At 47.2% G+C, this 21988-nt stretch overlaps 1 protein-coding gene across 1 annotated transcript in view; it reads right to left on the reverse strand.

Moving 5' to 3' along the window:
* GAP43 (growth associated protein 43) overlaps positions 1-21383 on the reverse strand; it is a gene marked incomplete at its 5' end in the record, with an annotated part of 25322 nt that extends 3939 nt beyond the window's left edge. The window contains one exon of the mRNA XM_010283870.1: positions 20762-21383. Within this exon, the coding sequence (XP_010282172.1) occupies positions 20762-21383 (622 nt within the window). The remainder of the gene's footprint in view (positions 1-20761) is intronic.
* Positions 21384-21988: the final 605 nt, after the last annotated feature.

The following is a 21988-nucleotide window of genomic DNA, read 5'->3' on the forward strand; positions in this document are numbered from 1 at the left end:
ACTGCACTGGTTCCTGCCATGGCTGAAATAGCCTGAACTGACTCTGCGGTCATGGAGTAGGAGAAAGGATTTAAAGTCACTTCACCACATATTCAAGTCAACAGAGAGGAATCGTGCAAACCAAATGCTGGACACGTGGCAAACTAGAGCAAATTTTCATGACTGTGGATGTCCCAGGTGAAAACAAGAGGTCTACCTTTTTGAATAGGAATTATCACAGAAAATTCAGCAGCCGCTGTCCCTCTATTTTCTTGCATGGTGTTGAAGCAGTAAGGGGAAATACCCTGTGCACTGCTACACCCTGCTAAGTTGTGTCTTATTTCCTAGCAGCTTTAGCAGCGTTTCATTGATCTTTGGGATGAGGGAAAAGAAGCAACCTGGTGTTATTACACAGTAACGAACTTTAGCAAGAAATAACATCACAAAGGATAAAAAATTCAGCGCAAAAAGTATAGTTCAAGCTGTGGCACTGCTAAAACACAGCAGTGAAAAGAAGAAAATTCTCTCTGTGCAATGGGAGCAATGCAGCACAACCCCACTGACACCAGGGCCAGTTAATAGCAGTTTCTGAGTCACGAGGAGAGGTGAGACAGTTTGTCTGACTCACCCTTCACCAGTTTGTTTGATGCAGGCTGTTTCTGCAGTATGTTCTCTGGGGTTTTCTCCAGCCTAGTTTTCAGTGTCCCAGCAAAGGAGGGCAAGGTATCCCTGGGGAGATTAGCAGATAGCTATCCTGGGGATTCCACACATCAGAGAGGATATTTCTTACATTGCTTTTTACCCAATATTAAGTCTTGATTCCCCACTTCCTTTGAACCCTGGGCTGTCACACCCCTTGGTTTGTAGTGGACAGATATAGTTATACAGACAGAACTGCACAGCCTTGGCATTTTACATTCACTCTGCAGTTTGTTGGAATAGGTGTAAAAGGTGACAAAAAAGCAGGTGAGAATTCAGGGCATTTAGGCAAAATGTTCTGCCCTCTGCTTGAGGAACAAACGCATTTAATCCTGGGTGGCCAAATTTCAACCTGTCTAAAGCTGCCTCCCTTCTGAACTTGCCAGCACTGTGAGATCTCCTCCTGCAAGATCAGAGTGTCCACTTGCAAGGGAGAGAACAAGCAGGACACAGTGAGTTATTTCTTAAGATGGACTTGGCAGCGCCGAGACGCACGTGAAGAGATCATGAAATGGGAAAGTTGAAGTGGGAGTGGATGGACCTCTTACCTAACTCCAGACATCTACACAAAGACATCTCCAGCTGATCTTCTCACCCTCTGCTTCCTTTCTAATTAGTGAAAATAAACATGACATTTCTAGGTCTCTGTCAACCTGATGTATTTTGATGCCTACTTTAGGACAAGAGGAAATGCAGCCTGCACCTTTAGCAAGCCAAGGTGGAGACATCCACATTTGTTCTAGAGTATTCCAGCCACAGAGCAAAAAGAAGGGCCCAAACTCACAAAATGAGAACACAGCATGTGCATGCATGGAGGAAGTGGAACAGGAGGGGAGGCTGAGCTGTAATATGAAGCAAAAGAAGCTTGAGGAGGGGCCAAAAATCAGTCCTGAAGGATAAAGCAGGAACGGCTAGGTCAAAAAGCTTAAAAAAACCCACAACAAAAACCACCTAGTTTGTGTCTGCAATCATCATCCGCTTGTTTTAATGCACATCAGTCATCACTTGCCCTGTTCCTGGTTATTTCAGTCCTGTGGTCCCCCTCCAGACACAGCTTTGAGATTTTAGTTTGTTTTGGAGCTTTGTCTTTTGTCTCAGTCTTTTGAAATCTATGCTGCAGTCCAAATCATCCTACAGGACGGGATGATAATTTTGCCAAAGAGACAGGCATCTGTGAGCTGAGCTGCCACCAATCTCACGTCAATCTAGCATCCAGGACGGGGCAGCCAAGTTGAGAAATTTTTGGGGCAGCCTCAAACCTTAAGCTGTGACTGCAGAACTGCTCGAAGCGATAGAGCGGTGTGGTGGGAGAGGCTGAAGTGCGTTTTCTTCCCAGCTGAAGGACCTGTGTCAGAGACATGCTTCATACCTACAGCTCGAACCGGTACCTGCTAGGGAACTGCCTTGCCCATGGAAGAGAAACAATATGGAAGTGAGCTACAGATCCTTGCTGAAACAAGGTCTTAGAGAGCTCCTGCCCCTCAGCGCTCCATTTATTTCCTGGAAAGGGTGAGACTCACGTCTGTGAGCTCTGCTAGGGAGCAAATGCCTCGAACATATGCATCCCTGGTTGCTGTAAAGCTGAAGCAGGCACACAAGCAGCAGTTTCGCTGGATGGTGGTACTTCCAGCTGCCTTTGCCTATGCTGTGCCCCAACGGCTGAGCACGCAGGCTCCTCTCCAAGTCTCTCCACTGCCCTACATTAGTGAAATTAGGTTGAGTGGATTTCCGGGTAAAACACTGTCTCTTGGGACCTGCCCAGCTCCTGTCTGACTTGCCAAGATTAATTAAATCAGAGCAGACATCAGCTTATGACCATAGTAGCAGCAACCTCTCTGCTGTTCATTTCTTTTGTGGCTGGTGGCTTGGGTTTTGTTTTTCTTTTTGTTTCTGTTCCACTGCAGATCTTTAAATTACCACAGCCGATGCCAAGGGAGAAGAAATTGCACAAACACTCTGGGATTCTACTACAGATGCAGGGGTTTTTCTCACTGTTTGCATAATAATTGCTGATATTGATTGTGCAGCTAGAATTCTCCCATGCCTTCACGCTACAGTATTGCCCAAATCCACTCGGCCACTGTTCCTTCTCTAGCATTTGTCACGCTCACTCCTTTGTCCCTCTGTCCTCTGCCAACTACAGCTTGGTCAGAGGTGGAACTGAAAACCTGTGCCTCGTCTGGTCTCCTCTTTGCTCGCAAATATTAATCTGGGTTTTCCTGCCCTGTTATGAGCAGACCTTGTCTGCCCCAGAGATGAGTCTGTTTAGACATTTTTTGGAGGGTAAGGATCACTGGAAGGCCCTATTTAAAATCTGAGCCTCCCCTAGTTTTAATGACATTTGGATCCAGATTTGGATCCAGGCTTCACAGCTTGATTCATCTGTCCCAATCCATCTGTCCTTCTAGCCAGCCAGAAGCCAATTCCAGGCAGACGATGATAGGCCTGAGACTGCTGAAACGAGATGCACTTCAGGTTCAGAGCTGTTGCTTATACAGTTCTCTTCCTGATCCAAGTTAGCCCATTGCAGTCAGCCCTGTGACGCATCATACGTAGTGCTAAGATCCTACGCCCTCCCCACTTGCTGCTTCTGAAAACCGGAAGACTTAAGCTGGCCCAGCAAAATGCTGAGAAATGAAGAAATTGGGTATTTCAGGTGAGTGGCTGTGTCTGGTCCAGGGGACCGACTTGCATGATTTCTCCCAAACCCCTGGTCAACCCCTCGCTCCCCACATATGGACCCAAGGTACCACCCGGTTCCTGTGAGCTCTGGGGGTCCTGGTGGGCACATGGTACCTGGGAGATCTGCATTCCCTTGGCAAACCCAGCAACAAGGTGGTGGGGAGGGATGTTCCCACTGCAAGCAGTAGGTCCAGGAAGTTGCCCAGTAACGACTGGAAAGAAGCAGGCAAAGAAATCTGTTAAGGTTAAAATTAAAAAGGTGAATACGGCCACAATACATGGTAGTCTGGGCCTCCTATTCCTGGACCGCCTCATCTGTCTTTCAGCACCATGTACATCAACCTCAGCTGCTCTAGCAGAGAGAAAAAAAACAACTTCTGCCAGTCCCATGGCTGATGTCTTTGGTCCAAGCTTGGATGACTGCCTCTTCTTCTGATCCTGCTAAATCCTCAGAGGACAGCCAGCCCCAGTTCTGTCGCCCCAGCTGCCTTTGCGCTTTGTCAGGCTGAAGAGCCACTGGCTTGGGGATTTCGTCCCCATCTCCTCCCGCCCCGCACCTTTCTTCCCCCAGCACCACCACGGAAATCCCGCCCTGCATCAGCATGTATGTGTGCAGTAGATGGAAGGGAGGGAGTGGTGGGAGAGATGCTCAGGGTGCACGGCAGTGGGGAGGGGGTGCCGAGGGGAGTCAGGCTTGCAGCTCGTTGCAAAGCATCTTTCACAGTGTCTAGACACCAGCTGCCGGGTTGCCATGGAAACTCCCCAACTTTGGCTGACGGGAGGGAGCAGTGAGGTCTCCAGAGAGATGGGAGTGGTGGAGGAAGAGGGTGGAGAGAGAAAAGGGAGGATGTTCCTTGTGACTGTGAGGTGTTAACCCTGTTACAGCTATATTTGCAAATATAGCAAATTTGCACATTTTTGCTTCCTGGAGAATGGGAAAGAAGTGGCTCTCCTTCTTTCTTCCACTGCCATTTCCTTCCCACACCTGTGGACGCAGCCAGGCCTGAAGGTGGACACAAGTGACCTGTCTACTGCTGGCTGGACGTTTATTCTTGCCTACTACCAGCACTTTCGGCCCAAACTTCCTGCGTACAGTACCTATAACTGGGCAATTGCAATCCGGCTAGGGTTGGAAGAAGCCTACCAGAGTGGTTAGGTTTTCAGATAGTGAGATCTCCTTTAACAATGCCTCTCTCTTGGCCATCGTCACTGCTACAAGCGAATGCAGCTCCAGGGACGACTGGGTGCTCCCACCCGGCAGCGGTGTGACCTGTCATGGTGCTTCTGCGGGGATGCTTCGTTGCACCAGCAAGTGGTGGGCAAGGGGGAGGCTGTGTAGTGCAGTGGCTGAAGGGGAGGTAAAAGACCCCTTCTGGCATGAAGGTGCCTTGGAGGCAGATGTTTTGCACCGGTATTGAGTGGCCTCCTGCCAAACAGTGTCGAAGATGCTGACCTTGACAGACTCCTACCAAGGCTCCCTAGTCTTTACAGACAGGGAGCCCGAAGTGGAGAAATGGGAAGTGACTTGCGCAGGGTCTCCCCAGCTATCAGCTGGGGACAGAGCTGACCTGATTCCCAATCAGTGGCTCAGTTACCCTGCTGGAGCAGAAAGACTCCCTTCTGGAGAGGTTCCAAGCTACCAGCCTCTCCATCTCCCCAGAAAGGGTGACCCAGAGTCAAAGATGTCTCTGCAGACACTCAGATCACAGTTCTTCATTACCCACTACTTGACATTCGAGCAAGGTCCTGTACTGGTCTTCTTAGATACAATATCCAGATAATACTAGATACGTGAGGTAAAAAAAGATATAATATCCAGATCATACACTTATGATTAAACCAGACCTTTGTGAACATCAAGAGCTGTCTCCATTGTGACCTTCCCAAATTGCCAAAGGTGGTCAGCAACCTAAGTATCTACCTGGTCTTCATCACCACAACAATGGCCTAACTCACAGTCATGGAGGTATTTTACCCTTGTGGCATCTCAGTGAAGAAAGCAAAGGCAGGCTTTTATCTGCATTTTAGAGTGAGCAAAGTATGAAGAACTGGGCTGTGGTCACACAAAAGCCTGTGGCGTACCCAGGAGGCTGAGTCACCTTGGCTCTTCATTCCAGCATCTCAGCCAGCCACTCTGCACACAGCAGCACTTTCACAGGTGTGATGTCTTGGTCCTGTGATTTCTGAAATTCTACAAAGTCCTAATTTCAGTCCAAAGCTGGAGGTGCAGCAATCTCAGCAATAACACCCCACCCCACAGCCAACTTGGGAAGGCAAGTAGAAGAAAGGCATTCATTACTTCACCTGAGGAAAACCTAAGAAGAAATAATCCACAAGTTGTTCTTTACTTTTCTACTCCCTTGCCTCTGTTGATTTCACACAGGTCCTGCAGACCAGAAAGGCTATTTTTTTTAATTCCTTACATACCTTGTGATTTGAACAGCTTGAATATAGAGGTTTTTACTTGCTTCCAGCTGTGGAATGTAACAGTTGGCAGCTGCTCTTAGCATATGCATTCCTGGGCTGCATCCAAAGCAGCGTGGCCAGCAGGTCGAGGGAGGTGATCCTGCCTCTCTACTCTGCTCTGGTGAGACCCCACCTGCAGTCCTGCATCCAGCTCTGGAGCCCTCAGCACAGCAAAGACATCGACCTGTTGGAGCGGGTCCAGACGAGGGCCACAAAAATGATCAGGGGGATGGAACACCTCTCCTATGAGGACAGGCTGAGAGAGTCGGGGTTCTTCAGCCTGGAGAAGAGAAGGCTCTGGGGAGACCTTATTGCGGCCTTTCGGTACTTAAAGGGGGCTTATGAGAAAGATGGGGACAGACTTTTTAGCAGGGCCTGCAGCGATAGGACAAGGGGTAATGGTTTTAAACTAAAAGAGGGCAGATTTAGACTAGAAAAAAAGGAAGAAATTTTTCACAGTGAGGGTGGTGAAACACTGGCACATGTTGCCCAGAGAGGTGGTAGATGCCCCATCCCTGGGAACATTCCAGGTCAGGTTGGATGGGGCTCTGAGCAACCTGATCTAGTTGAAGATGTCCCTGCTCATTGCAAGGGGGGCTTGGACTAGATGACCTTTAAAGGTCCCTTCCAACCCCAAACTATTCTATGATTCTATGAAAAGAGGATGTCCCCATCTCATGCAACAGTATTCTTTTGTGTCACCCACCTTTTCCCCCTTGCTGGGTTAAGTTCCAGAGGATGGTTTAGAAACAGAGGGCATGTAAAGGTACAGAAGAACAAGGTCTTGATAAGACATCTCCATTTATTCTTTAGCCTCTTTAGGGTAGCTGCCCTGTGAGATCATAGGGGAGAAACCAGAGGAAAGATAAGAACAAACGGAAATATCCTGAGTAGATCATGGCCAAGTGAGCAAAATGCAGCCTTACTGAAGTGACTGACAGTGATTCTTGTACAGCCAGGACATTTCCAGCAAAGCAATTAATTCAGGGAGTGAAGCTTACAGCACTTTGGGGATGGAGGTTTGGGTTTGGAGAGGCCTGGCAGATGCCCAGAGAACGGCACAGCAAGTGACAGAAGTTTGATAGACAGATCAGATTCTCAGAGGTCTGCCCATCTTACAGCTCCGCTGCTCAGCCTGGCAACTGTGGTAGGATCAGTAGGGGGATAAAAACGAACCCAAAACTGTGGCAGGCTGCTGGCATTCACGCACTGCTGATCCTGAAATAAAGAGGGGTAAGGAGAGGAAGGAAACGTGCAGAGTCCTAGAGCCTCTGCGTTCTCCATCTACAGCTCCCACCTCATCACGCAGGACTGGCTGTGAGGCGGCTCTCCTCCCCTGCCCCAGCAAAGCTGGCCAGGGAAGAAGAGGCCAGAGGAGGAAATCTTCCGTAATTGCAGCAAAAAGGTCTAGAAATTCCTTCAGTGCATCCAGAATTAATGCACCACTCCTCCCATCGTACTCCTCCCCCTTCAGCTGTCGGTGGCAGGAAAAAAAATTGCTGCAGCCCTTACTACAAACCACACTCCTGCCTCCCTTCCCCCAGCCCAAAAGACATGTGCCATTCATAAGCTGCCTGACTGCTGGTCTCCGTTATTAAAGCCTAGAAGGCTGATAAATTGGGGATTCATGGAGCCTGCAAGCCTCCAACAACCAGATTGCCATGGAAACCGGAGGCAGCCTCCATCTCCAGCAGAAATGATATTGATCTAGCTGAAGGCAGGGAATTGCAATCAAGGAGAGGATATAAAATGTCTCTTTTTCTTCCCTTTACCATCCTCCCAATGTTGTGTTTAAATGAAGCAGAAATTTCATTTAGAGATCATTAGTTTGTTTCTGTCCATCATCATACACCAAGGCTCTGCAAATTGGATGCTAAAATGAATTAAGTGCCTGTTGTCAGGCCTTCCACAGCCATCTTGTTCATAACTGACCCCAGCAGTTGCAACATCAACAACACCGGCTCTTTGCATAGAAGATATTACTAATATCTCCCATACGCACAGCTGGTGTGCACACACGTAGGACCCCAGTGTGTTTTGTGCAGAATGGGCACTGAAACACAGCAGGAAGCAGTTCAGGCTTAGTGCCGCACCCACTGAAGTCCTGGGAGCCTTTGCTTCGTGTTTTAACAGCAGGAGGTCACCACACCCGTTATGACAGCCCAGACGTAGGAGGAGGCATTTTAAACTATGAGCACTTGTGGGGAAATCCCCACTTTGAGAAACTGCTGGTGCAGAGAAACCTTCCCCTCTGCCCAAAAGCCCCTGTCTGGGACTGCTTAATCACAGCCCTCCAGGGATGGGAAGATCAGGAGTCACAGCACCCGTCCTGCAAAACTGGGCGGGCAGCTGGACACCTTCCCCAGCTCATACTGCAAAGGCCAGATTCAACTCGGCCTGATGCCTCGTCCCTTGGGTGCCCATGAGAAAGCCTAAGGGCTGGGAGGCGAAAAGCCACAGCTTGACTTACGGTTGGAGGTCGGACTGCATGGTCACCTCTTCCACACCAAGAAACCGCTGTGACCAGAGGAGCGGTGATGCTTGCCCAGCAAGCGCTCGGCCCTGGGGCGAAGGACGGCGTAGGGCAGCCCAGCGCTTGGCGCTGCCCGTTTGCAGAGAGCTGAGCTGCACAGCAGGAAGGGAAGAGGGAGCTGCTTGGAAAACCTTCCTCGAGCGTTCTCGGTGCCAGCAGCAGTCTTCCCTATGAAGGCGGCAGCAGCTAGCATCAGTAATACTGATTTTAATCCAAACCTGGGATTTTTTTTTTTTTTTTTTAAACGCCCAACCTTCTCACCGTTTGTGAGGGACTTTCCAGCCTCTGAACTTTCTGAGCGCTGCGCCAAGAGAAGCCGTGTGGCTGTCCCACAGTAGCCATCTCGGTTTAACTGGCTTTTCACAATAACAATTCAATCAGGTGGGTAATGAATTTGGCCTTGACATGAGGGCACCCGGCCGAGCAGCTGCAAATGTTGGGGAGACCTCGTAGGGTCACAGTGAGGCAGCCCCATGCCCTGTGCACAGCTGGCCGTGCCGTGGTGGCACGAGGCCAGGTTGCACCACCTAACATGCCAGAGCAGCAGGTATGTCTGAGTTCTCAATGGCAGAGACAAAGCTCCTCAGTACTGCCCACTATGGTGGAAAAAAGCAGCCTTACAGGGTGCTAAGACAGCCCTTTGCTGAACTAGCCTACACTGGCAAGGCTTCTCTCCCTCATCAAAGGACATTTCAGCACTGCTGTGGCCGTCTCCTTGCTAACACTGCCAGCCAAAGGTGGCCCTGCCTTGGTGCTGTGGGGGCCAAGTAGTAGCAGTTGCTCCACCATCTCATGCGTAGCCAGAGTCTGCTGTGAAGCTCAGCTCCGCACAGGTCCACAGATGCTGTGAGTTGCCACAGCTCACACCTGCAGAGTTTGTAAGTTTTTAGCCAAGGTGGAGCAGCCCATACTTTTGGCTTGGGCACCATCATTTTGACAGCAGCTGTCACAGAAGAGGGCCTTATCTGAAGCAGGAACCCACCAGGCCTGAGCCGTTCTGAAATTGCTCTGAAATTGCACTGAGGCATAGGAAGTGGCACTCCACCGTTTCATGCTCATGTTGTCTCCCCTGGTCTGCCAGTTGATTTTATTCACTGTAAAAGTTTTTGGTTCAAGTCTTGCCTGCTGGTTGCAGAACAATATTGTGAGATATCCACATGGATGAACACATCTCTCTTACTCTACTTCTCCTGCTGGAGCTGTTCCACTTCCAGAAATCATTAAATATTCATTGGGCCAGAAGAAAACATTGACTCTGTAGACCGCTGGTGAGGGCACTCATCTGGAATGGGGGAGACCAAACTCCACATCCTGGCTCCAGCAAACAATAAATAATTTATTATTTATGGCTTGCTTGCAAAGCTCACTGGATTTCAGCTTCCGAGGATAAGGCAAGGGCCCATCTTGTCTTCTGTCCCCTTCAGGGAGTACTTGACATTCACGTGCTAGCTACTCTAAAAGCAGGCAAATGTTTCTCTTACTACTTTAATCTACAAATCCCATCATTCCTGGTACTAGTACATTATATTTGGTTTTGACAAATGAAAGGTTTCTTTGATGAAAAAAAAGAGTTTCACAGAAAAAATATAGCCCAGCAGGACTGAGAAGCTCTGCATGGAGGTGGTTTGAACTGCAACTAGGTTTGACTCCTCTGTTTGGTAGAAACATGTGTATGTGTTTTGCTAGAAACGAGGATGAGAAATAGTTCCATGCTACATCAGTTAGGAACGGCTGGAATTTTCTCCTCGCTCCCCGATGTAAAAATCAGTGACTCCATCCATCTTTCTCGCAGTCATTCGGCTCCAGCCATGAAGAAGACTTCTAGCTTGAGGCACAAAGAAACGTTTTCTTTCTCATTTTGCATCTCTCTATTGAGTGCAGTGAACAGTGCTGGGTTAGCATCTCCTGAGACTGAAGTCTGCCGTTCATCCAGAGAAGTGGTGCTGCTCAGCAGCGGTGCTGCCATTTCTTCCCCCTGCCTTCCTGCTCGCCCTCAGGTGTGTTTGGGAGAGGTTGTGTCATGGTCAAGAGGTCAAGTTCAGTCCCTGTGCCTGGCACCGCGTTTAGCCACACTGATAAGTCTCCCAACGAAGGCTTGGCAGTAGTGCTGGGGTGGGTTTGTGCAAAGCATACCTTCACCCCCAAAGATAAGCTTAAAGGCATGCGCCAAAGCTGTTTACACTGCTGAAGGATCTCTCAAACACCCACCAGTCCCACTGACCTGAAAACCTGCAGCACCCTGAATGTCCATGCTGAACTAGGAGCTCTACCATGGGACGGTGCAGGACGGAGCAGCTGCGGTGCAGGGTTAGGAGGTCTAGGTGACAGTCATGCCTGCTCACCATTTGGCAATGAAGTTACTTCCTGTCGCTGTGCTTTCACCATCTGGATCCCTGGTCTACCAGTTGAATAAGGGACTCTGAATGCAGACGAAGTAAATTATAGCTGCTCTACTGAAGATAACCTCAGAATAGCGCTCTGATCAGACCCTGCGAATGCGGAGGATTTCCATCCCTTCTGACCAAAACGGAAAGCAGAAGATCGATGTTACAATATTGCACCGAGTCCCTCCCGGGGGAAGAAGCATACAGACCATTTGTGAGCAGATCTAAGATTAAGACTACAGACTTCTTCAACTCAATCAATACAGGCTGGGGGATGAGAGCAGCCCTGCCAAGAAGGCCTTGGGGGTGCTGGTGGATGAAAAGCTGGACGTGAGCCGGCAACGTGTGCTCGCAGCCCAGAAGGCCAACCGTATCCTGGGCTGCATCCAAAGCAGCGTGGCCAGCAGGTCGAGGGAGGTGATCCTGCCTCTCTACTCTGCTCTCGTGAGACCCCACCTGGATTCCTGCGACCAGCTCTGGAGCCCTCAGCACAGCAAAGACATGGACCTGTTGGAGCGGGTCCAGAGGAGGTCACAAAACTGATCACAGGGATGGAACACCTCTCCTGTGAGGACAGGCTGCGAGAGTTGGGGTTGTTCAGCCTGGAGAAGAGAAGGCTCCAGGGAGACCTTATCGCAGCCTTTCAGTACTTAAAGTGGGCTTATGAGAAAGATGGGGACAGACTTTTTAGCAGGGCTTGTAGCGATAGGACAAGGGGTAGCGACTTTAAACTAAAAGAGGGCAGATTTAGAGTAGATGTAAGGCAGAAATGTTTCACGGTGAGGATGGTGAAAGACTGGCACAGGTTGCCCAGAGAGGTGGTAGATGCCCCACCCCTGGAAACATTCCAGGTCAGGTTGGACGGGGCTCTGAGCAACCCGATCTGGTTGAAGATGTCCCTGCTCATTGCAGGGGGCTTGGACTATATGGCCTTTAAAGGTCCCTTCCAAACCCAAACTATTCTGTGATTCTATAACTTGCACGTCTTTCGGAAGTGCTGCAGGGCTTGATCTCCTGTGGTATATCCCTTGTTTCAGTACTGATGACTGAAGGTTACTCTGAACTTAGTGCTTATGACACTGATGCTGAAATCACAGGTGAAAACCTAGCCTTACGTAAGTTAGTAAGGCTTAGATTTCAGCCCTGTAGCTGCAGCTACAGCTGGTGAGCGTTGCTTCCAAACAGGCTGAAGAAGATGGGAGGCAGGAAGGAGGAAGAAGAGAGCTTGGAAGAGAAATTTTGGGATAGGTAACACAGGGTGTCTAAGCTAGAATACATATTCTTTCATTTCTAAGCCCACACCCAGTGAGGTTATGGAGTCCTATACTCATCTAAAACCTAGGCAGTTATGGACTTAGTCCACACAAGCTTACATTCACACCTCCCTCTTAGAGGCTTGTGTCATTTCCAAACCAATGGGTGCCCAAAGCCTTTAAGAACAGCAAAGGGGTTTTTAGAAGTACTTTCCCCAGCTTTAAATTACTTTTACTTTATTCCATCTTCCAACAGTTATCCAGTAAGGTCTTTGAAACATTTTTCACAGCTCCTAAGATGGTTCTGCCAAAGTCAGCAGCACTGGGGAATGCTCCTGCAGACTGGTCACAGCTCTCCCTCCTGCTCTCCCATCCCTTTCCCTGTACATGCAATGCATTGTCAGCTATTGTTCTGCAGCACTGCACCACCTTAGCATTGGGATTTGGATGCTCTTCCAAATGTCAGAGAGATTTTCTTCTTCATTAAGCCCTGTAGGTTACAGGTAATGTCCGGTTATCATTACTAGCATTCCTAATTACTGTGTTTTACTGAAGGAAGATGGAGAGGTTGAATAATGTCTTCCACCTTCTGCTTTCTTTCATAATGAAAAGAGGACTCATTTGCTGTTGCCTCAAGGTACAGCTGGAAAGTGTGTGGTCCTTTGAACACTGGATAATTACAACTTTATGACCTTTATCTAAGATTTATTTACATGAAGGCTTGAGTCTCACTCTTCCTGTCATTAGGAGAAGAGCATTTTCTTTTACACCTCTGGGCCCTGTCCAGGTTTCCATAGTTCTTTTCCTGACTGCTCTGCAGCCCTGCAAAGGGCAGGTGTCCAACATGGACTCCTGGCTGCCAGGACCTCAGCTGAGATTTTCAGCTCTGTTCCAGTCCCGTGCTGACAGTGATGTAGCTAAGGGCACAGAAAGAAAAAATAAACATTTCCACAAATCACATTCACATTTGGTCATGATAAAGAGAAGGCTCTTTATATGGTAAAGGCCACTAGAGCTAAAGGATATGCAAAGGGAGCTTTTAGCAGGGAATACAGAAGTAAGAAAGTCACAGTTCTAGTAACCTGCAAAACCAGACCACAGGGCCCTTCAGAGAGCAGTTACGCACACAATAGCAGCATTCTCCATCATTCAGTTTATATATACATAATATATACATTATATATTATACATAATAATACATTATTATTAAGTGTCTCCTCTGTTTTCTGCCTGAAAGATATTCAACATCAACAGAGAGGAAAGCTAGGGAATGAGGAAGCCCTCCTTTAAGTCAAGCTCGCAGCATGAATGTAGTCTTGAGAAATATATCACGGCTAGAGACCTGTTCAAATTGAGCTTGCCTAAGTTGGTCTTTCACAGGTCTACTGGAGGTCCAGAACTGGAGGTGGAACCTGTCCCACTGAGCTAATGTCAGTGGTTTGACTTGTAAGCCTCCTGTCACTGCCTATATTTTCTTTGGTTCTCTTGGCCACTGCCCAATCTCACAGACCATCATATGGCTGAATAACATATTTGTGCAGTGCCTTTACAAAGAGGAGAACTCCCAAGTCCACAACGGAGCTGGACGTCATTGTAGTCATGAGTGCTCATTGGATAGCTCTCTTCAAAAAGCAAAAATGTTGGTGTGCATAAGGACTAGGATGAGGAGCAAAACAGAAGAAATAATGCCTTTCTGGAAATATATCTATACAAGTATAGCCTTTTCTGGACTAATGCGTACAGTGTTTGTCACCCCATCTCATAAAGGACATTAGCAGATTTAAATGGAGTGCAAAAAAAGCAACAAAGATGCTAAAAAGCGTGGGAATCATTTAATAAAAAAAGCAATTGAAAGCATTGCTTGTGTTTTCTTCAGGAAAGAGATGAACAGCAAGGGCTATGGTACTATGCCCTCTGTGCGTATGTGCATACTATATGATGCTATACACAATAATCAATGGCATAAAGTAGGGCTATCAGAAACTTTTGCTCTTTCTGTGACAAAACACGAGTACAGAAAGATATTTAAGGCAATGGTGGCCAATTCATTGCTGAAATTTCCAGCCATTGTACAGCTGGTTGGAGTTGGGGAAACTGTTTAGAGTCAATCAGATACTGTGATATTGTGATATTGCGTGTATATATTTTCATGCCACATAGAGACACATTTATAATTAGCATCAAAAGAGATAATGCATCATGCTTTAACTGTTAAACCAAACCCGAGGCAGCAGAGGATAGGGATGAGTCCTAGTAGTCACAGCAGTATTTGGTGCTAGCCACTGCGACAAGTACTATAAATGGATGTTAGGTCTGACTTGGCTTGGTAATTTCTATGTTCTTCTACCAGTTATTTGCACGGACCCTTGGGAGTACAACTTCACCTTGCCAGAGTCCCTGGAGTTGCCACAGAGACTGGAAGTGATCACTGCACTGCCACTGATAATCCAGTATTAATGCACCTATTACACAGCTCTCAAGGAATGTCTAACTAATCTGATCATGCTGACCTGGTGAACTTTCCCAGTCCCTTCCCCCTGCATATGGCAGTTCTCTGTACCACAGAGACAGCACTGATACCTTTAAAGTACTGCTCCTTGGAGCTGTAAATCCCAGCTGATACTCCGCAAGCTTATATCTATCCGAAAAATTCAGCCTACTTGATCCTGGCGTAAAGAGATGACACTGGCGGTGGTGCAGAGCACTCTGGCAGCTACAGCAAATAGCTGTCACTTAAATTTCATTGTCCGTCTTCTGTCCACTGGCCTGCTATCCGAGCCCTTCTCAGCAGAAAATTTGGTTATCATTTATGGCAGAAAGCTTTCCTGCCATGTGCGGATTTCTGAGCATTTTCTGAAGATGATCTGAGTGCAGCTGCAGTGGGCCACTGTGGAAAACATTGTAATACGGAGACAGTGATTTTGAGCAAAATCGATGTGGAGTTTAACCATCAACCTTGGCTGTAGAGAGCCGTGTGTTAGCTTAAGCAACCACTATACAACAAGAGCACATATCGTGACATTAGAATGCACTGCCTTAAACAATACCACCTGTATGTACTGCTTGTAAGAGCTCCTGCCTATGGAGATGTCTAAGAGGGTGATGCTCTCAGTGGACTTTGGCATACCATCTAGAAAGTTTAGTACTGTACAGGTTCAAGACTGACAGCTTTGTTCGGTTTGGAAGAATATTATAAAGACGTGAAGCAGAGTGAGGCTGGCCAAACTCTCCTGTGCAGCGTGCCATGATCAACGAGGAGGGTCTTGGCCGATACTGCAACAGTTGTGGTTCCCAACATCAGAAGGGATGAAAGACTGCTGCCACCTTTCCTATAATTTCCATCCTTCACAAAATAAACCAGATAACCAGCCTGGAGTGTCCATGCATTTCTTACTGAGATCCTAACAGAACTGGTATCTCCTTGGTGCAAACCAGTGGTTAACCTGCTCTCTTCGAGAGCCCCTTCCAGAGTCAGCCCACACCTTGCCGTCAGTAGATATGCTTAGTGCCACCTGAGATTTCATTAAAAGAGGTCCTGCTTCTAGCCCACTAGCGCAGTTCCCACCTATACGGCGCAAGCTGCGTTTCATTAGAAAATAGCAGACCTGAGGCACACGTGGGACCAGAGGCAATATTTCACTGCAACAGAGGAGGAAATCCTACACTAGCAGATGGTGTGTAGGTTTCCTGTTCTCTGGAAAATTGTGACATTCCACTTTCCTCACCTTGCCCTTCACATGGCTATTTGCACCAATGCAAAGCAGGCTGTGAAATACATGTGCAATGCTTATACCCATGCAGACACAATGCAAAGATTAAAAATTCCAGGGCAACTGAGGACTAGACACACACTTCGACAACTTTCATCATGTTGCAGGTAACCTAAATTGCATTTATGTTCTTACTTCATTGCTGGAGTAGTACTACAGACAAGAAAATGCTGGCACGCTTGCTTAGAGTTGTTCCCTCTGGGGCAATCATGGGAAGACTACTGTATTTGCAGTGCTCTCCTCGGCTGCCAGGTGTAGCAGCAGAGATAAGCTCCTCTGAAACAGGAACGGCGCTGAGGGTGTTCTGCCTCATGCCAGCTACCCATGGGCCAAGACTAAAATTCCAGTTATACAACTGCAATCCTCTTGCGTAGCACAGGCTGTACCTTCTAGCTGGTACATGACAATAGACAGTCTCCCCTTCCAAATCTTTATAGAGCCAGCGCTCCCTAGGTGCAGCAAATATTGTCCTTCCATCAATACGCTGATTGAACTGAAAACAAATAACCGATTCAACTCTAGAACATTAAAAAGGATCCGTAGGGTCTTGGTCCCCCCGAGGAAGTGAAGAGAAGATGGTGCCTCCCAGTGCTCCTTGCTCGCAGGATACAGGGCCCTGGGGGAACTGCTGGCCCACTTACACGCAAAGCAGTTGTCATCTGGATGATTTTTCATTTCAGCTGTGAAACTGCTCCATTGTAAAGCTATTTCATCAAGCAGGAGAAAGCATTCTTCCATTTCCCAACAAAAGAAGATCCATTTGTTTCCTTCGGCACAATTTACTCTTTCACATTTCTGGGTTTTTTCGTATTCTTACTTGACAATCTGAGAGTTTTTGATGTGAGAGCTAGCCAAATTTGGAGGTGGGACTCAAAAACCTGGGAAAGTACAGAGAGATCTAACATTGTGCGGCATTCACCTCCTGTCCTCCCTGTAAGACACACAGCAGCCCATCTTTTTTCTATACTCCGCTGTGCTGGATGCTGAGCTCACTTCAAAGCTGCACTGATGTAGACTCTTTCCAGTAACTTTGATGGAGACTGTTCGGATTTATGCCAATGCAACCTAGATTAGAATAAGTCTCACCTCCTCATCCATATGTAATGTATAAATTCCCTCCTACTACTTTTGAATTTTGTCCTGTTGAGTAGGTTGGCTTCTAAGGGAGCCTCTCTAAGCATAATACCAACACCAAAGAGGCAAAAGTTGGATCATAAAAAGAAGGCCTGTAAACATAAGTCTTGGCAAGGATGCTCAGATAAAAGAACACTTTTTTGGCAGGCAAGTCACCCACCAAAAGATGTGAAGAGAACGAAAAGATTGTTCTTCTTACATCAATCCCTCTGCTGCTGAACAAATCCCACTGACTCATTTCGTGCCTTACCCAGGTTGGATCCATCTACTTTTTCCACCTACTTTTTTGATACCTTAAAGATTGCTTAGAAACTGCCCTTCTGTACAACTGGGAATCCTGGGGGTTCCAGATCAACTAAGACTGAATACAGGACAGTTGTTTGAAGCCATTTCCTAAGCCATTACCAACAGACAGGTAGAGTATGTGGAACTGAATAAGAAGAATTGCTGAGGGCTGTCAGAGGAATTAGCCACTGGTATGAAGAATCATCCCGCCTCTCCCTGACTCCAGAAACATTGAATATTAAGCATTAAAACTCTTACACTCCTCTCTATCTAGTTAGTTATTCCTTTCCCCTCTCCCTGTCTTTTTTGTCCTGCCCATAGATGAAGGCAAAAATCTCTTCTGGATATAAATGAAATGACCTTGCCGCTTTCTTGTGTTTGCACCAGGGAAGTTATCCGCAGATAACACAATACAGCCACTGTAGTAAAATTCAAGGCAGACGAACATCACCGCACAGAAGTATACGGTCGGCACGCCTCATGGTAGTAGCAGTTAAGCATGCCATGGCAACCAGCCAACCGATGACACTGGCTAGGAGCCAATTTGATTTATTTTTGGCAGCCTGACACTGCATACTACTGTGCCAGTCTTCGATCACAGAAACGATAAGAGATGACCTTTGAAAGCCAAGGGGATGACTTCTGGGAGAAGAGGACTGATGAAGCTGAAAGAGGATCTGTCCTCAGGCTGGAGGAGTACTGGAGTGGCAGATGTTTGGTAGCCCTCCCTCTTTCATGAATGACCATCGCAGCTGTGCCAGCAACCACCAGTGCTGCGTTTGCTGGGGGATGACTAGGAGAAAGGTCAAGACATGGCAAATATCTTTAAGTCTATCGAAAGAGTAAGTACCAAGAGAGAAACAGAGAGGTTTAAAGAGATGAGAGGGAGGAATAGGATGACGATTGGAACAAGAAAACAGGCTTTTTGTCAGGAACTTTTATACTGTAATGATGCTCTTTTGTGTAATATTCTTTAAGCAGAAAGCAGCTTCTTACTGTTCTAGACATTGTGCTATAGAGTGTATTGCAGAACACAACCCAGCATCCTCAGAGAGATGGACAAGAAGGCCTGTTTAATCTTTTTTGCATGTATTTCTTGGATGGCTCTGGGGGCACTTAGCCAGCTGTTCCAGTTTGTGACTGGAACGCTGATATCATACTGGAATGAGAATTTAGAAAAAAAATCTATATTCATTAACATTTTAAAGAGACTATCCATTTGACTGTGGCCACACACCTTCCATGTTTGCTTTCTGCAAACATTGGTAAGCTTGAGTATTCCTGCATGCATATTGAATAAGTATAAATAGATGCATATACTGGTCTTGAACACTCAAACAATTACTGAAAACTCTTTTTAAAATATATATTTGATTGTAGATTTTTCCAGCTTACTCTGTTGGCTAGATATTTACATAAGTAATAGTATCATGTGCAAATGCATATTAAATCATGCATTTAAATGGCCACTTCAGATGATGTGGCCATGAATGGTTGGTCACTTTAAATGATGTTAAAGCCAACAAGAGCATGGGGAAGAAATCTGCAAATAATTTAGAATTTAGAATACTGCATAGAAATAAACCATTATTTGATGACCGGTTACTCAAAACAGGTACTGCTAGAACTGCTACTATGCATTTCCTACCTCTATCCATTAGAGCAGATCAATCTGAATAAAAACAGAATGCTAATTCAAAGCAGAATCACTATTCCTGTTTAGGAATAAGGCATATCAAGTCTTAAATAAGAGTTAATTAGCACTCGTCATCCTGTGTACAGAGGACCCCAAAACACTGATTCACTCTGTCCTATTTTTGCCATTGATGTTTATACCTTTGCCCAAGTATAAAAACAACGCAAGTACAGCATGCAACATACCACATCAGATTTCACAAATCACATGACATTTACTTTGCCACTCAACTCATCACACAAAGTAAGAACAAAGGGCTAGAGACCTGGACAACAAAAAGCCAACTTGGACAATTTCAAGGCTTATCTCTAGAAATGTTTAAATGAAAGGAGGTAAAAACAGCAACCCTTTGTTGTTGTGTACATTCAGTTTAGACTCACGCTCTTGAAGTCTGCTCCCCTTGTCCATACCTTAAATCACAAATGTTCTGCATGAGGTCCTCTCCCAGTGCTTATCTGTCCTTTTGGGTATCTGTCCTTTCCTATCTGTCTACTCTGTTGAGCAGGAACAGAGTCACCTGAAGCCCTGAGTTAGCTATGAAGCTTGGAAGTCTAATTAGAGAGTGGGAATTGTAATTTGTGGAAGAGAAGTAGTGGACCAAATGGCAATGACAGAGAAACATCAGTAAATGCAGGACTGGATGCTGAGGTTCTGTAACATTTACATCAGGCTGTTTATGAATATCAAGGTGATATGCCACATTTTTGCCCCAGCAAGATAATGAATGCAGAACGCCTTGTACAACTGAATGTCTCATGACTGTGGAGGCCAGTTATGCTTGGCACTGCCTCTTGATTGATTCGAGTTTCATGTGGTGCTTACCTCTGATGTTACCTATTTTGGTTTATGTTCTCTTTCTTTGATAACGTATGGAAGGTAAAGAACAAGAGCAAAAATATCCTCAGGTCTTTGATGCATTTTCTACCCAGCTCAGTATCACAATTCAAAAGCAGGTATTCTTTATGTTTTGTAAACACTATGCCTCTGTCAAAAATGCTCACTTTTGCTTCTCAAAACTTTTCACCTCTTCCCAGGGGTACTAACTAAGCAGAGCCGTACTCAGTCAAGCGCGACTGTTTGCATTCAACCCTCTCTTCTGTCCTCACTCACTGAGCTGCCAGGGCCTTTAATCTTCCCCTTCCCTACCTGATCCTCTTGTTACCATGTGGGTCTGACCTGGCTGACAAGTCTAAAATCTTCATGCAAGTGTGGCTGTCATGGGCTACTCCAAGTACAGAGGCTAGAAGTATTGGTGTGGATGAAATTATAAGCAATGCTGGTAACCAGATGTTCCTGACTAGAACATGGTTGTACCAGGAATCTCATCCATTCACAAGAAAATGGAAAAAAGACTCCCTCTTGACCGTTCCACCAGCAAGGCTAAATGGCCTTATGCAGTATGTGAGTGCTTTGTCTTGTGGGATTTTCAGCTCAAGCTGGCAGCCTCCAGAGCTGGTATCAGCCCAGGCTGTTTTGTTGCCCCACTGGAGCTGCCTGTGCTGGTGTGACTGGGAAGGTTTATCGCCCTCTTTAGCATATGCAGAGGTTGGGGAGCTCGCTTTCTCCTCCAAGCCTTCCAGCTGGCTGACACTCTCCGCCAACATGGAAAAAAGGGCTTGGTCGCACCTCCACCTAGAGGAAATAGGAGCCTTGAGAGGAGATGCAGTATTTCCAAAAGCTGCCAGGAAGCAGGGAAGAGGGTGTTAAGCAAGAACATGCAACTCCCCCCACCCCTAAAACCCAGCAAGCGGATTCCCTTGTTAACCCTCAGTCTAACCCCGGCACCAGCTCTCGCTGGCCAATCTTGGATGTGCCCCCAAGACCCCAAAGGAGGCATCAATTTCTGGACTGACCCACTCCCCAGCAAGGCGTTCACTCACCTGTCTTCTCTTCGGTTTGGCTGCTCTCCACTGTCTCCATTTGGGGTTGCGCTGTTGCCTTGGCAGTAGCATCCTCTGCGGCAGGGGTGGTGGTGGCAGTGGTGTCAGCAGCAGGCACATCGGCTTGTTTAGGCTCCTCTTTGTCTTGGGCTTCGTCAGCCTTCAAGGACGGCGAGTTATCAGTGGAAGCTTTAGTGGCACTTTCCGTTTCGGCGGCAGCAGCGGGCTTCTCCTCCGAGGAGGCAGCAGGAGTGGCAGCCTGTGGGGCTGGCTGCTCTGAGCCCGTGTCGGCGGCTCCATCCCCTTTTTTCTCCTCCGCTGGCGCGCTGCTGTCCTTGCTGCCCTCCTCCAGCTGGGCACTGTCAGCGGCGGCTGCTTCTGTGGCAGTGGGAGCCTCGCTCTCTTTGTTCTCGGCCGCTCCGCCAGCAGGGCCTTCCTCCTTCTTGTCGGTGGCATCAGCCTCAGACGCCGGGGCATCTCCCTTCTTCTCCCCCTTGAGCTTTTTCCTTGTTATGTGTCCGCGGAAGCTGGCCTGGATTTTGGTGGCTGCCTTGTGAGCTTTATCTTCTGGTTTGATGCCATCTTGCTCGATCTTTTGGTCCCCGTCCTCATTTTTTTCAACCTTTGAAGAAGAACAAGGGAGGAGGGCAGAGGAGAAAACAGGGAGATAAGTTAGGATACCTGCAGGTGCAGCCCAGGCTCTGGTTTTATTGGGAATGTCCCACCTTCCCTTTCAGCTAAGTTTCAAAGCAGCCTTTCCATTCAGTATGGGTTTGAAACCAGGTGGCCCTAATTTCATCCTAGGGCTGGACAGACACGGAGAGGTTTGTAAAAGGAATTTAAAGCACCTCATCATCTCTGTCAGCAATGCTGAGAGCACCTTGGCTGTGTGTAAAGGCTTGCACCAGCTGGGTTGTCTCTGTTCCCATGATTTATTTTCCCATCCGTTTCGAAATATACCAATTTTTTTCCCTACTCATTTTCAAAACACTCTCCCGAGGCAGATTTTCACAGTCCTTCCAAATCCACCTTTGCGTTCAAGTCTTTGTTTCTTGTTAATGACACCTTGTTTCACAGGTGTGTGACTCTAATGACACCAAGTGTTTTGTCCTTTATAGCTTTTTGGCTCAGGACTGCCAGCAGAGAATAGTATTGCTGCCCGCCCCACCGCAGATGCACGCTGTCAGACATACACAGATATTCACAGGATGTACTCCTCACAAATGC

The sequence above is a fragment of the Phaethon lepturus genome, unplaced genomic scaffold (assembly GCF_000687285.1).
Source record: "Phaethon lepturus isolate BGI_N335 unplaced genomic scaffold, ASM68728v1 scaffold46853, whole genome shotgun sequence".
Taxonomy (NCBI): Eukaryota; Metazoa; Chordata; class Aves; order Phaethontiformes; family Phaethontidae; genus Phaethon; species Phaethon lepturus.